A 15,034-nucleotide genomic window follows, 5' to 3' on the forward strand; every position below is an offset into this window, starting at 1 on the left:
TAACTGTTTTTAGGCTTTTATTACAGATTATCTTCCTGAATGGTGGATGCTCATTTCCTCAGTGTCCTCATCAGTATGGGATGGTTTCTTTAAATTATAGTTTTTGCCAGTTGAAGGACCTAAAATCTTAGAGATAGTAGAGGATTTAAGAAGTATCTGGTGAGGCGTTGTTCATTTTTGCCTGATTGGTGTCCCTAGACCACCCTGTCTGTCTCCAGCCCAGGGTTTCCTTTCCTCAACCTCTGGGCCAGCTCCTTGAGGTGCCAGCCAAGTGCAGTCTGATTCAGAGCTCCTGCGATGTCGACCCTGACCCTGTCCTTAGGATAAAGCACCCTTAACTCCTAACAGGAAGTTCCCAACAGTTCTATTGTAGCAAGTTTTTCACCTGCGAAATTATAATAGTACAGCAAGAGGGATTTTAGGAAACTGAGGTTGCTGCAGATACACAGTTTGAAGAAAAGCCCGCTTGCTCTCTGTTACATGGTATTTAGTTTCTTGGGTGTGGACATTTATTGTTTTTGAACTATGGTGCTTCTGTTTTTATGGGACATTAAGAAGTAGCAAGTCTTGCCTTTGTTCGTTGTAAGTGCCTCAGTAAAGGCAAATAAGCTTCCTTCCAAATGTGTGACTTTTCAGGAAATCATCAATGAGTGGGATGAACAGGAACGCATAGCTCAAGAGAAGGCCGAGCAGGAAAGCAGCCTGTACAGATACAGGAGCAGGAAGTCCAGGACAGCCCTGAGTGAGGAGGAGGAGGAAGAACGGGAGTTCAGAAAACAGTTCCCGCTGCATGAAAAGGTTGGGTGCTGGTGGCAGGGTTTGTTTTGGAATGAATTCCCTTTGTACCACACACATTCCCTTCGAGTGGTTTTGTATCTTTTTACGCTATGGTAATGCACGTAAGTTGCTACTTCATTTTCTTGACTGTTCACACTCTGTCGTTCCCTTTCCTTTTACTCTCTTTTGAACTGGATTTTGAGCTGGATTTTTATTTTTAAAAGTTCAATTGCTAATGTTATTTACAGGACTTCGCAGATGTTTTGGTAGAACCAACGCTAGAAGAGAAGGGAACTTCAGATGGGCAAGGAGAAGCAGCAGCCTCAGACCCCACCCTCCTGTCCCAGAGCTCAATGCAGGCTGTGATGCTGATCCACCAGCAGCTGTGCCTCAGCTTTGCTCGGTCCCTGTGGTACCAACAGACTGTACCGCCACATGAGGCAAAGCATTACCTCAGCCTGTTTCTGTCCTGCTACCAGACTGGGGCATCCCTCGTGACACACTTTTACCCCCTGATGGGTATGGCAGTTAAATTTTGTTATACTCTTGGGAAATCAAAATGAGTAGATGTGCTTGCTACTTTGGAACAATTAAATGAAAGGCTTAAGCTAATTCAAAAGAATTGATTTAAAATTCTGTAATAAAGATGGATTTTCATCATTTGAATACTATGGAAAGAAGAGATTAAGAAAATAAGGACATGGACTTAGTTTAAATGGTCTTGTTCCTGGGCATTATTTCCAATTTATCTCTCATAGCTTTAGTGTTTTTCAAATGAAATTATGTATTCCTGGGAGCAACCTGGGAACTCAGAAATTAATCTCTCAGAATATGGTTTGATATAGTATCCTACATGACCTTATGAGTTATTCCGTGCAAGTAGGAAGGAGGCTTTAAATTTTATCTCTACCTACCAAAAACAGCTACAGAAACTAGGAATTTAAATTCATCAAACCAAAATTCCACCCTCTCGATTACAGCCAGGCAGGGCCGTGAGTTCCTCTGTATATACCAGAAACTTGGCAGATTTTGGTGACTGACTACTGGTGTATTAGGGTCATAGTCCTCTAGGCCTGTGTTGCTTTGGGGCTAATGTCATTAGTTTTGATAGTTCATTATTTCTGAGTGTGTTTCTGATATCTTCATAGCTTGATAGATCAACTTACTGAGTTCACTGACTTTACTATGATGTTAACTTCACAGGAGTTGAGCTGAATGACCAACTTTTGGGCAGCCAACTTTTGGCCTGCACTGTCTCTCATAACACTCTCTTTGGGGAGGCAGCCTCAGACCTGATGGTGAAGCCTGATGGGCCCTATGACTTCTACCAGCATCCCAACATCCCAGAAGCACGGCATTGTCAACCTGTGCTTCAAGGTTTCTCTGAGGCTGTCAGTCAGCTGCTGCAGGATTGGCCGGAACACCCGGCACTTGAGCAGGTAGGGCAGCCGCTAAGCAGGGGCCACTGAGGATGTGGCCTCTCGCCATCCCCAGGGGCATTCACTTACACATTTGAATATATAAAAATATGTACACTGGGGTTTACAGGACCCCAGTTCAGTGAGATGCTACTCTCTGCAGGATAAACATACCATATGCTGTTATATAAATGATGTTTGGGATTCCACTGATTTTGTTGATCAGGGTTTCCTGTCCACATGTTAAAATGTTGCTATCTTGCTCTGTTTATTCAGACACATATTCGTACTAGCAAGGCCTGACATTTTCAAAATTGAAAATGTCGAAGTTTTAACTCAGACCTTGCTCTGCGATCTGCACCCAATTGTATAATAACTCTTATAACAGAGAGTAATAAGAATAATTGTTGAACTCATCTTCTTTCCAGAGTAACACAGCAGATAAAGTGTTTGTCCCAGTCAGGGTCTGCAGTCCTGGCAGTTTTGTCCACAGCTTTCCCAGGTGCTCTTGAAGCAGGGCCTTTGCATGAACTTCCGGTCAAGCCTCTCTTCAGTACTTGCTAACTTTGGGTGATTGATATTCTGTGGAGACACCCAAATCTTTTTTTTTTTTCTTTCTCCTGCAGCTGCTGGTTGTAATGGACAGAATTCGTAGTTTCCCGCTTTCCAGCCCTATCTCAAAATTCCTGAATGGCTTAGAGATCCTTCTGGCAAAGGCACAGGTAAGATGATTCTCTCTCCTTCTCATTTTAGTTTGTGGTCAATTGAAAAAAGATTATCTTGTGGCACCTTTATTGTGAGAGGGACAGAAAGTTATAGTTTTGGTTGAGAGGGATAAATCTCCTTGGTTTTTCTTGCATGGGGTCAGATCACTGCAAGTGAAGCTGTTGCCTCCATGACGCCTGTGAGGGGCCTGCCTCACCTCTTCTTAAGGGTGGGTCGCAGTTTCTACTGGTACTGAGAGCTCACCCTGCCAGGACTTCCAGGTGGCCTGCAGGCTGGCTAAGTGCCTCACACGTCACCCCCTCAGTCCTCTCACAGCCTCTGAAGTAGCTGGTGCTTCCCTGGTTATCAGATTAGGGTTCTGCACCTTGGAGGGGTCACGTGACTAATAAGAATTTAGGCTCAGGGCTCTAAATCACGTGCTTTTTGCCTGCTTCTAAATTTGGCTCTGCTGGAGTTCCCTCGCGTGACCAGGAAGAACTTGAAGCTGGATACACTGGAAGTAAACTCATTGCTGCTGTTGCTAAATCAGCATCAAAGTTGTTTAAGGGTCCAGTGGGCTTCACACAAGAAAAGTCCAGGATGTTCCTGAGGAAGCTCGTGAATAAGGGGTTGCATAATGGCTATAGAAAATTCTATCTTTGTTTCTTTAGGATTGGGAGGAGAATGCAAGTCGAGCTCTGTCTCTGCGGAAACATCTCGATTTGGTCAGTCAGATGATCATTCGTTGGCGCAAACTGGAACTGAAGTAAGTGATAGATTTGTCACTCCCCTCACCCTCCTGAACTTCTGTAGGGCTCTAATGCTAGTTTGTTTCTTCAGGGTTTATGTGGTATGGCAGTCAGAGAATGTGCTCTTCAGTCATTAATCACAGAGTTGAAAGCAGGGCATTAAAATGACCTTAATAGAGAGCAGACAACAGTATACATTCTTGAGGCAGCAAACTGTGCAGCTTCTCTCTCTCTGTTTGGAAGGAGAGAATAGTGAACATTTAGCTTCTGCTTCTGTGGTTTCAGATATTTCAAATGGGTTTCCTTAAATGCCTCCTTGGCCTCTTCCTTCTCCCATGTTTCAGCTGCTGGTCTATGAGTTTGGATAATACCATGAAGCGCCACACTGAGAAATCCACCAAGCACTGGTTCTCTATCTATCAAATGCTTGAGAAGCACATGCAAGAACAAACAGAAGAGCAGGAAGGTAACACCTATCAGTAAATTCCCTGCTTACTTAGAGGTGCAGCTAAATGTGGAGTGCTGCAAAGTGGGATTTACTGCTCCCATGTCTCTTCCCCACACTGCTTCCACATGGGACGCGTCATTTGACATCATGGCATCCTGAGAGGTCAGCCAAGAAAGCTGTGTAGTTCTTTTCTTTTTTATTAAGGTAACATTGGTTTATAACATTATATAAATTTCAGATGTCCATCCTTGTATTTCGATTTCTCTGTAGTGTGTAGTTCTTTTTTACTGAGAGGATAACAACAGAAGTGAGGGGCTTAAGTGACTTGTCCAAAGTCTAGAGAGTTAGTCCTAAGATAAGATTTCCTTACTCTATATATCCACGAGACAAGTCAAAATGAAAGTCTCTGTCTTGGTAGATAGTAGTTAACATGCTTAAGTTCAAAGTGTTTCATTTCATGCTTACAACAAGCACCTCATGGTTCAGTTTCATAATTTGCTGTGGGTGCTTTTAACATATACCCTCAGTACAGGTGTTGTTTTTATATCAGCTTGGAATTTAGCAGTGGTCCCTGCTTCAAAGTTTCACTTTAATTGTAGTCTCTACTGGACTGTGATTCCTCAATATATCCCATAGTAGATGGCATGCACGTTATGAAGAGGGGGTGATGGTTGCAGGCACATACATGTTTCCTCTTTGAATCTCTAAAGATGACAAACAGATGACCCTGATGTTGCTGGTCAGCACGTTACAAGCATTTATTGAAGGATCCTCACTGGGAGAATTCCATGTACGACTTCAGATGTTACTGGTTTTCCATTGCCATGTCTTGCTGATGCCACAAGTTGAAGGAAAGGGTAAGGAGAGAGAGATACATATATTTATATAATTTTTTTCCTTTACTTTTACACTGCATTGTTAAAATGGGTTAAGTTTTGAATTCTCCATGAGACAAGTATCTTGTTGCATACTAGGTTTTAAACAAGATACTTTAGTCGTATTTTACTTTAAGTGATTCATGTTAGATGTAGAGGAGAACATTAAAGTGAAGTACAGGCTGGTTTTGGATGAAGCCCTGACTGGTGAACTCTGGCTGAGGCAGGTTGCTGCAGATCCCGGGAGCTGGCATGTCAAGGCAGCACAGCTTTCTGTCTAGACAGTGTATATGTCCTGCTAAGCTTCTGTTTGATCCAGGCCATTATCAGGTTCTTTGATCTAGTGAGAGCACTGCCACATGACCAAGTAACTGCACCTAAAACTCCTTCTGTCACTCTGCTGACCATAGCAATTTGGATGAAATTGTTGCTATAAAATGAGGATGGATCATACGTGAATGAGCAGTCAAGATGAGCCTCTTAATATGCCATCTTTTAAAACAGGCTCAGTTTATGCCGACTTTACTATAAAATTCGGAGGAGGTCTTTGAAATTGTGAGTTTAGCAGAACATCTGAGTAAACCATCTTTAAGAACAAAAGCGCAGCAAAAAAATTCTCTATAAGCTGAAATGATAAAATTAGAGTAGTGTTGACAGCATGCATCTCTGGGATCTGGTAAACTCAGACAGGCTTCTCGAGCTGTTAAATAACCTGCCTGTGAAATGTGGTGCTGTATCTCATGGCCTAAAGAGTAATGAGGAGGCATCCTCGCTGAAGTGTGAAGCCCACAGGTGGAGCCAATAGCACATGCAGCAAGTGTGGTGTTTTTGTCTCCTTTTCATTTCTTCCAGATTCACTTTGCAGTGTTCTTTGGAATTTGTACCATTATTACAAGCAATTCTTTGACCGAGTCCAGGCCAAAATTGTGGAACTTCGTTCCCCGCTAGAAAAAGAACTTAAAGTAAGATGAACAGCTGTCATCTTGGGAGAACAAAGTCAGCAAGTTCTTTGTATTTAGTTCTATTCTTTTGTCCATTTAACAATGAGGCTAGGGGCTCTGGGGAATGGAGAAGAGCATTGCAACTGCCAAGTAGGATGGCAAGATTTACATTTTGTGGCATTGGCTCCATTGCCGACATGGCCAGTTGTATGAGGCATTAGTGGAGTGGCCCCTGTCAAAGGCTCCTCCAGAGGATTGCCACAGACAGCTCCTAGTGCTCATTCCCCTGGTCTTGCCCAGGCTCATCGTCCTCCTCAGAGGAGTGCCGTCTAGTGTTGGTCTAGTGCGTTGAGGCGCCATGGGTTAAGGAGGACCCTCTCTTTGATACTTTCACTGGTTGTGGAACCAACCCTGTTGTATAAACCAGAGTACATATCAAGTGACCTGTTGATTGTTGGAGGTCAGCACTCTTTTTTTCACTATTTTGAGACAAACATGTGGTTCCTTTTTTAGACTTGTTTTACTTGTTCGTTGATACACGGTCCTATGCTTGGGATGGAATGGGCTCTGGTCTTTGGCAAATGGATGATCTAGAAAGAAACAAAATAACAGCAGCTTTATAAAACCATTCCTTGAGCTTCATTTATCTTACAGGAATTTGTTAAGATATCCAAGTGGAATGATGTCAGCTTCTGGTCCATTAAACAATCTGTGGAAAAGACACACAGGTAATTCATCTTTTGAAACTGGGGGTGACCAAAGCTCAGAATTTTCCTCTGATAGGCAGCAAGACTACATTAGCATGGTGGCCTGACTTAGTGCTGCCTTGAACCGATCATAAACACTAGATTGTTTTGGTGCGGCATTTCGGTACAACCGCCTACCACTCAAAGCAACGTCCACGAGCAGGAGGAAGTGCTGGGCCTCAAGACACGGCAGACCATGTGCTGAAGCTTGAGTTTTCTGCCACCTGCTAGCTGTTTTATCTTGAATAAAGTGATCCCACCATTCCTGGCTTCGGTTTTTTCTTCTGGAAAAGGGAGATGACATACCTGCCATAGTTTTTCTTTAAAAGTAGTAAGGGGCCGGCTGGGTGGCACAGCGGTTAAGTGTGCACGTTCTGCTTTGGCGGCCAGGGGTTTGCCAGTTCAGATCTCGGGAGCGGACACGGCACTGCTTGACAGGTAGGCGTCCCATATATAAAGTAGAGGAAGATGGGCACGGATGTTAGCTCAGGGCCAGTCTTCGTCAGCAAAAAGAGGAGAATTGGCAGCATTTAGCTCAGGGCTAATCTTCCTCAAAAAAAAAAAAAGTAGTAAAATATAAGTATTTAAGGAGCTCATCGTATACGATAGTACCCGGTCATTAGGTTATGTGTGTATGCATTATGATGTCATTTTTACATTTCCTCACTTTAAATCCCATGTTTTTTCCTCATCTCTGTCATTACCTGGAACCAGAACCCTCTTTAAATTCATGAAGAAATTTGAGGCTGTCCTGAGTGAACCCTGCCGGTCATCCCTGGTGGAGAATGACAAGGAGGAACAGCCTGACTTTTTGTCGCAGCCAACAGATGCAGCCTTGAGTGAGGCATCCCCCATTCAGAGTCTGAACAGGGCACTGAGGGAGACCCTGTTAGCCCGGCCAGCAGCTGTGCAGGTACTAGCTCGGGGGATAGTGTTCCTGGGTCATCGGGTGAATCTGTGCTTTCTGTGTAAGGAATGTCCTTAGAACTAGGCAAGGAAATGCCTTTGAAATCTTACTCTTTGGACATATGTAACATTTGTGTGTCTGCCTAATCCCACTGCAAAATAAGGCAAAAAGCATTGATCGTGGTGCTGAAAGTTTAATGTTATCCTATGGGAAATAAGTTTTATGCTTACCTGTGAACACCTACCCATGACAGAAGATTTGAAGCATCAGTTTAGGACTTATGCCATCAAAGCTGCCTTTGGGCTACCGCATGATGAAGCCGCTGCACAGGGAATGAATGTGTGCCGTGAGGTACTGGTTTGTAGTGGTTGCTGGTGACTGGTATAAATACTCTCCTCATGGCCAATTCCAAGAACCAACAGTTAAGAGCTGGTTTACAAAATTCTTGAAAATTTAACAGTCATAAAGACCTTGGATGAATGGATCTATAACAGGATGGGTGTTTCTGCTTCATATCCTTGGGTGTAGGGCACTCTGGGATTGGGGAGCGCACCTCAAGAGAGTAATCACTTTGCCTTCTTATTGGGTCCATAGAGCTAGCAATGGAGTTCCTTAAGCTATTTTTAATATTTTAATAGTACAGAAAGCATAACACAAATTGAGCATATAGCCATAACAGGGGTCTACAGATATGATAATGGCTGCCAAGTTTATTTTCTTTTGATGGTACTCGTCAGCTCACTGCTTCTGTCATGCTGATCAAAAATTTTGATTTGCTGTTGATGGCAGCATAGGAATTTGGGGGTTCTTTAGGGAAAAAACATAATGAAAATATGCCCCTGATGGATGAACGCTTTTCCCTTCATCTAATATCTGGGTTCCTGATTTTTGAGCTGTTAATCAGGAAGTGGAGGGTGGGGAGAGATGCTAGTAGAAGCAGGGTTTGGTGGATCGGTTTAGGCTTATGTGTGTGTCTGAGAAACGCAGTGCAGCACAGCCCCTCAGAGTAGCAGTTGTATTATTCATTCTGCTGCGTTCATAGATCAGAACTGGAGTCTCCTCTTGGCTGGCACAGAAAGCAGTGCCCGAGGTAGGTCCAGGGGACCTTCTGCTGTAGTTATCTTACCTGGAGCAGCAAGACAGTTTTCTAAATACCCATGGTGCACATGCCTATTTTCATTTTGGTGATGCTACATTTGTTCTTGTGAGACTTCAGAGGCGGTGAGAAGAGCATTTAATATTTGCTGAGCTAGGGGTGTGGAGGGGTACAGCATTTAAATCTAGTGCCATGCAGGTTAGTACTATTACTATTTTCTTGGCAGGGAGACTAACCAGTGCTCTATCTCATAGCCCACGGTTCCAGAACAGTGTCAGGGTGCTCCTTTCTCCTTGGAGGGGGAGCTTCTGCGTCGCTTGCCGAAGCTCATGAGACGAATGAGGAAGTTGTGCCTGACGCTCATGAAGGAAAGCTGCCTGCCTCACCTGGTGGAGGGCCTCGATCAGTTCACCGGTGGGTGCTGGCAGCCAGGGGCAAGGGTGGGGTTTGCTCTCTCTGTTGTCCCCAGTAGCCTGGGAGGGCTGGGAATTAGTACATCCTTTTTTGACATCTTGAATAGTGTTGAACAGTTACTTGAATAAACAACTGGGCTAAAAACCAGCAGAGCCCGGAGACAGGAGCCAATTGAGACCACACAGACTGTCACAATTTTCATCTTGTCCTCCTGTCATGTTAACTAGTGCTAAGTTAGGCCATTTTCTACAACAGCCTTGTCTGTATTGGCCTTTATTGGCTCGGGGCATGAGTAAAGGGGCATGGAGATGGATTTCCCAGAGTCTCTAAGCTGTCCACACCTCTCAAAATGTTGTCTCTCTTGAGTTAAAGGAAAATGATTGATCCAGTCCTTTTCTTGCTTTCTTCGCTTCGAAGAGGTGTAGCAGTCTCATCTTCCTGGCTGTCCTTGCTCAGGGGAGTTGAGAGCCAAGATTTGCTCTTGGTATAACAGCAGTGTCTGGGGAAGGCAATCCAGAACTTCATAGATTGTTTGGGCCCTTGGCAGCCTTTTACCACTTCCCCCACCCTTACCTCCAGTGAGCATGGTATCAGAGTGAAGCTCGACCTTCTTTAATGAGACTGCAGTCCGATCTCAAAGAGCTCTTTATTTTTAAAACTTGTTAGATTAATAGTCTATTATCCATTGGTCAAGATGACCTGCTGGCCTAAGCCTGATGATGAGGGTGAATGGAATACAGGTCCCGTGTGCATCTTCCCGAAAGGGCACACGCTCTGTCCAATGCAGAACCTTCTCCCCTCTCTAAACTCTCCTGCGTTGTCAGTAATGTCTGCAGTGCGCTTGCTCTCATCTGGAAGACTAGACTGCTTAGGTTAGTTTGCTAGGGCTGCCTTAACAACAGAGTACCACGTATTTGGGTGGCTTAAACAACAGAAATTAATTTTCTCACAGTTCTGGAGGCTAAAAGTCCAGGATCAAAGTGTCAGCAGGGTTGGTTTCTTCTGAGGCCTCTCTTCTTGGCTTGTAGATGGCTGTCTTCTCTCTGTGTCTTCACATGGTCTTCCCCCACTCTGAGTATCTGTGTCCTAATCTCCTCTTTTTGTAAGGATACCAGTCAGGTTGGATTAGGGCCCACCCGTATGGCCTCATTTTACCGTAATCATTTCTTTAAAGGCCCTCTCTCCAAATACAGTCACGTTCTGAGGTTCTGGGGAGTAGAACTTGAACGTGAATGTGGAGGGACACAGTCAGCCCGTAGTGCAGCCTGTGGCAGGAAGGCAGCATGGTGCTGAAGAAAGAACTTGGGCTTTGGGGTCGGTTAGGCCAGCGTTCAAGTCCTGTTTTCAAGTTCACTCTTTAGCTGAATGGCCTTTAGAAAGTGACTAGACCTCTTGGAGTAGCCACTCGCTTCTGGAGTTGTGCAGATTAAAAGAACATCTACCAAGTATCAGGTACAGGGTAGAAACTCAATATGTATTGTTATTGGAAATTTGCCTCAGAGGATTTAAGTTCAAGTAAATCACTGCACATAGTTGGTGCTCATTGAGTGCTTTTTGCTTGATTGATTATAAAACTCCTAAAAACAAAGATGATCTACTTTTATTTGGGTTTTTTGTTGTCAAGAAATATGAAATTCTATGTTTTTATTTTTGTATTTCCATGCATCTTGACCTCATGGTATTTGAGAATTTACCAAATACTAGGGACTATGCTAGTTATCCTGGATATGAAGATGAATGACATGTGGTCCTCTTTTCCCAGAATGTCCTTGGTCTTAGCTAATTTTAACACATTACAAGCCCTTGGGATTTCTGAATTTCCTCCTTGTTTTCCTCAGGTGAAGTCATTTCCTCTGTGAGTGAGCTGCAGAGCCTAAAGGTGGAGCCCTCTGCAGAGAAGGAGAAGCAGCGGTCCGAAGCCAAGCACATTCTCATGCGGAAGCAGCGAGCTTTAGCAGACCTCTTTAAACACCTTGCAAAAACTGGTAAGGTTCTCGCTCGAAACCCTATGAAGTGTAATCACCAGCTTTTAGGGAGAGAAACAACGTTGAAAATGGGGGAAATTTCTAGAGACTGTTGAGATGGTGGGAAACAGAAGGTGGCAGGCAGGGTTTTGAAATGCCATCCTGAGAGTTCCAGTCACACATACGACAGTCCTACGGTGAACCATTTGTGATCTCCAGATATTTTCACAGTCTTGTAATGAAGTTTTTCAGAAACCATATTTTTTATTTTCATCACTGTATGTTGCACAGCACCCACCCTTCCAACATAGCTTAGAGAGCAAGGCTTCTCAAACTAGAATGTGTGTACAAATCACTTGGGGAATCTTGTTAAAGTGCAGAAGTGGATTCTGGTTCAGTGGGTGTGGGGCAGGGGCTGAGAGTCTGCTCTCTGACAGGCTTCTGGGTGATGCTGTTCTGGGGGCTGGACTTTGAGTAGCAGTGGCATTGAGCAGGGGCCAGGGGGCATGTCACACCCATTCGCTCTCGAGTTGCTTCACCTAAGTGCATACTCTCTATTTCCTAGGTTTGTCATATCGCAAAGGTCTTGCCTGGGCCCGTTCAAAAAACCCTCAAGAGGTGCTTCGCCTTCGCCCGTTAGATCTCCGGAGCGCCCTGTCTGTAGTCAGCAGCACTCAGGAGGCTGACTCCAGGTTTGTTCTTTTAGTTGTAAATGGAGCAAGTCGTTGAAGCCTCAAGTCCTCCTTTGCCAAAATGGGGATAGCAGTACCTCTCCCACCGTTGCTCTAAAGAGAACATCAAGATAGGAAAGTGCCTGGCTCAGGGTCTGGCATATGGTGAGCAGTCAGGAAGTATTGGTTTCCTTCTTTCCTTTTCCTTTCTCTTTCCTCCTCATATTCGCCACTCCCATTATTTTTAGTCCTTTTGATTTTTCTGAGATCTCCTCACTTGAGTCGAGTGTACAGTGAAAATCTGTGAGAGGGTGGCCACATTTTTAGCTGTTTCATATACATAAACCTCTTAGAAGTTCTAACATCTTCTTGAGAGCCTGTAAGCGTTTGAGATAGAGCTCCCTCTGTCCGTAGCTGTCGCACAGGTGGTTGTACGTGATGATCTGCTTGGGGCCGGCATACATTTGTGTTTTGGTTGCTCAGTGGCCCTCTCAGTGCTTTAACCTTGAATTCAGTACAACATTGTAAAAAATAGAAATTGTACACAACCATTCTGGATTTTCATTTTTTCATTTTCATTTTTGCCCATGTTGTCAGAAGTTGACTGTAGCTCCTTCCTTTTAACAGGGCACATGCTCTCCACTTCACTGTGGTTCCCAACAACCCTGTTGCTTCTCCCACATTGGGGTCAGCTGTCATTGCCATGTATCATTTGGTGCCTGGCCGCCCTTAATCATTTATGTTATCTGCTTGGCCCCTGTAGGCATCAGAATTTATGACCGCTATCCTCCATTAACAAGATAGTTATAAAGTTTTCATTGAGGAAGCCATACTGTCATCATAATTTATTTCACCCTTATGCTTCCGGGTGAAGGTATATAATATGTCCTTTGCTTAAACGACTGGTGAGCGCTGACTGAATGAGTCCTCAAAGGAATAAATCTGTTTAGACTCTTGGCTTTTGGTTGTGGCTAAATATACTGGTCTTGGAGTCTTCAGGATCTGAGGTGGGAGATAGTGGTTTTAATGAAGTAAATCATGTTGATTTCTTTTCCAGGCTGCTTAGAGAAATCTTGTCTTCGTGGGATGGGTGCCAGAAGTATTTTTATCGCTCTCTTGCACGGCACGCGAGGCTTAGTGCAACTCTGGCAGCTCCTGCCAAGGTAAAGTGGCAGAACTCAGAGCTGCGGGGCCAGGGGAGCTGCCCTGTTCATCCCTGGGCAGCGTTCTCAGACCTTGTCAAGTGATAACGCCCATTCAGGAAGTGACTGAGCATTTGCAGACCATCATTAAACTTACGGTATAAATCAATGTAATTTTGCTCTGCTTAGACAGCATTTATAATAAATGCTGTTAGTCTCATTGCCAGTAGGACCAAATGCATAAGAAAGATTATGGAAGTAAAACATCAAATTGAGAATGCCATCTTCAGATCTTTTTCCCCTTGTGAATTGGGAAAAGACCACTAATATCCAATTTTGGTGTTAAACCTAGTTCCTGTTCATGGAGTATCAATGATCTGTGGAAGTGTGATTTGAGAAGCACTGCTCAAAGAGATGAATGTGTCTCCTGTAGAGTGCAGCACATCCAAAGCTTATTTAAGTGGGACTCTTCCCCAGAGGGTATTCGGTGCAGCAGCTTTCCCGTGGCGCCCACATGGGTGGTGGTGTTTGCCAGCAACACTTTCAGCATGCTTTCTTCCTCCTCCTGCCAGGAAATGGGCATTGGCAATGTGGAGCGGTGTAAAGGGTTCTCGGCACATTTGATGAAGATGCTTATCCGACAGCGGCGCTCCCTGACAACACTGACTGAGCAATGGATCCTCCTCAGGTATCCGCTGACTAGTTGGTTGTGGCGTGAATTAGGAAGAATCGTGTGAGTCAGCTCAGAGTTGCTGCACATGTTGCTCTCAGTTGTGAAAAGAAATTTGAGTCCCAAAGAAGCTGGCTGAGTTTCTCTTGGCTCTGCCCCGTGCTTTTTGTGATATGCCTCTGCCCCCTGGTTCTGGCAACACCTCTTGGGAGAATGGGGCCTGGGGGATGAGTTCGGGGCTGAGTCAGTAAAAATTCCCATGGCTGAACTACTCCTGGGTCTGGAATGAGGGCATTCGTGGTTGATAGTCCATATGGGCTGAGAGACAGGGTTGTGTTCATGGTGCGTGGGCATCCCAGGCTCTGGGCATAGATCAGATTTGAGTCAGCTTCAGTTTGTTAGGCTGTTTGGATCACTGAGTTGCAAAGCTGAACCATACATGGACGCTCCTCAACAGAAATAGGTTTTTAAAAAGGTGAGGACAGTTAGGAAGCCTCTTGTCATCTGTTGAGCAGATTCTTGGCTGAGAGAGAGTATTTCCAGAATGTAATCACTTCGACTTCAGCTGTTTTCTGCTCCACTCATAAGGGTTTATCTAGCAAAGTATACTGCAGTTACTGGATTTTTTGTTCTTTAAATAATGGTTGAAATTACTGCAGTGATATGACTGTGTTGGATGTAAGTGGGCTGTAAGGGGGCAGGTGATAAACAGTGAGTTTTGATACTTCTCCTGAAAGACTGAAGGTTATGTTTACGTACTTTAAAGGTATTTCAACAGACTTCTTAGCTGTCTGGTGGATCCTCTCTTGATAATGTGAAAAAGCCCATATTAGTTCAGAAAAAATGGAATTTACTGTTAAAAACAACATGGTGACACAGTTTAAGGTGCCGTCTGTTTTCTTCGTGTGTTTCTCTGCATAGGAACCTCCTCAGCTGTGTGCAGGAAATTCATGGCAGGCTGACGGGGCCACTGGTATACCCCGTGGCCTTCCCCCCTCAGGACGGTGTGCAGCAGTGGACGGAGAGGCTGCAGCACCTGGCCATGCAGAGCCAGATCCTGCTTGAGCAGCTCTCCTGGCTCCTCCAGTGCTGCCCCAGTGCAGGGCTGGCTCCAGACCAAGGTGATGCCCACGCACAGGGTCAGCCTTTTGCTCCCTACCCGGAAGGACCAGAGGTCAGCACGGGACAGCTTTCTGGAGCAGTGCCAGACCTTATCCCATCAGATCTGAGGTACCCATCCCCAGTACCCGGAAATCAGCTGCCCTCTGGTTGCCGAATGCGGAAACAGGACCAGCTTTGGCAACAGTCAACTGCAAGATTAACAGAGATGCTGAAAACCATTAAAACAGTGAAAGCTGACATTGACAAAATTAGGCAGCAGTCTTGTGAGACCCTTTTTCATTCTTGGTGAGTGAGCCTATGTCTTTACTCTTTCTCTGTGTGTTTGGGTGCTTCAGAGTTTAGTAATGGGATAAAATTATGAAAGGGATTATGCTGCAGTCCTCCGTTTT

The 15,034-nt window shown here is 44.6% G+C and overlaps 1 protein-coding gene across 1 annotated transcript in view; it reads left to right on the top strand.

The window, feature by feature from the left end:
* Positions 1-15,034, top strand: part of MDN1 (midasin AAA ATPase 1) — a 170,898-nt gene that overhangs the window by 126,797 nt on the left and 29,067 nt on the right. The window contains exons 64-79 of the mRNA XM_046676076.1: positions 637-798; positions 1,026-1,296; positions 1,981-2,216; positions 2,822-2,917; positions 3,572-3,666; positions 3,994-4,115; positions 4,808-4,954; positions 5,825-5,934; positions 6,568-6,641; positions 7,374-7,572; positions 8,917-9,076; positions 10,915-11,061; positions 11,606-11,732; positions 12,769-12,874; positions 13,426-13,541; positions 14,445-14,930. Of these exons, the coding sequence (XP_046532032.1) occupies positions 637-798; positions 1,026-1,296; positions 1,981-2,216; positions 2,822-2,917; positions 3,572-3,666; positions 3,994-4,115; positions 4,808-4,954; positions 5,825-5,934; positions 6,568-6,641; positions 7,374-7,572; positions 8,917-9,076; positions 10,915-11,061; positions 11,606-11,732; positions 12,769-12,874; positions 13,426-13,541; positions 14,445-14,930 (2,654 nt within the window). The remainder of the gene's footprint in view (positions 1-636; positions 799-1,025; positions 1,297-1,980; positions 2,217-2,821; positions 2,918-3,571; positions 3,667-3,993; positions 4,116-4,807; positions 4,955-5,824; positions 5,935-6,567; positions 6,642-7,373; positions 7,573-8,916; positions 9,077-10,914; positions 11,062-11,605; positions 11,733-12,768; positions 12,875-13,425; positions 13,542-14,444; positions 14,931-15,034) is intronic.

Source organism: Equus quagga, chromosome 11 (assembly GCF_021613505.1).
Source record: "Equus quagga isolate Etosha38 chromosome 11, UCLA_HA_Equagga_1.0, whole genome shotgun sequence".
Lineage (NCBI taxonomy): Eukaryota > Metazoa > Chordata > Mammalia > Perissodactyla > Equidae > Equus > Equus quagga.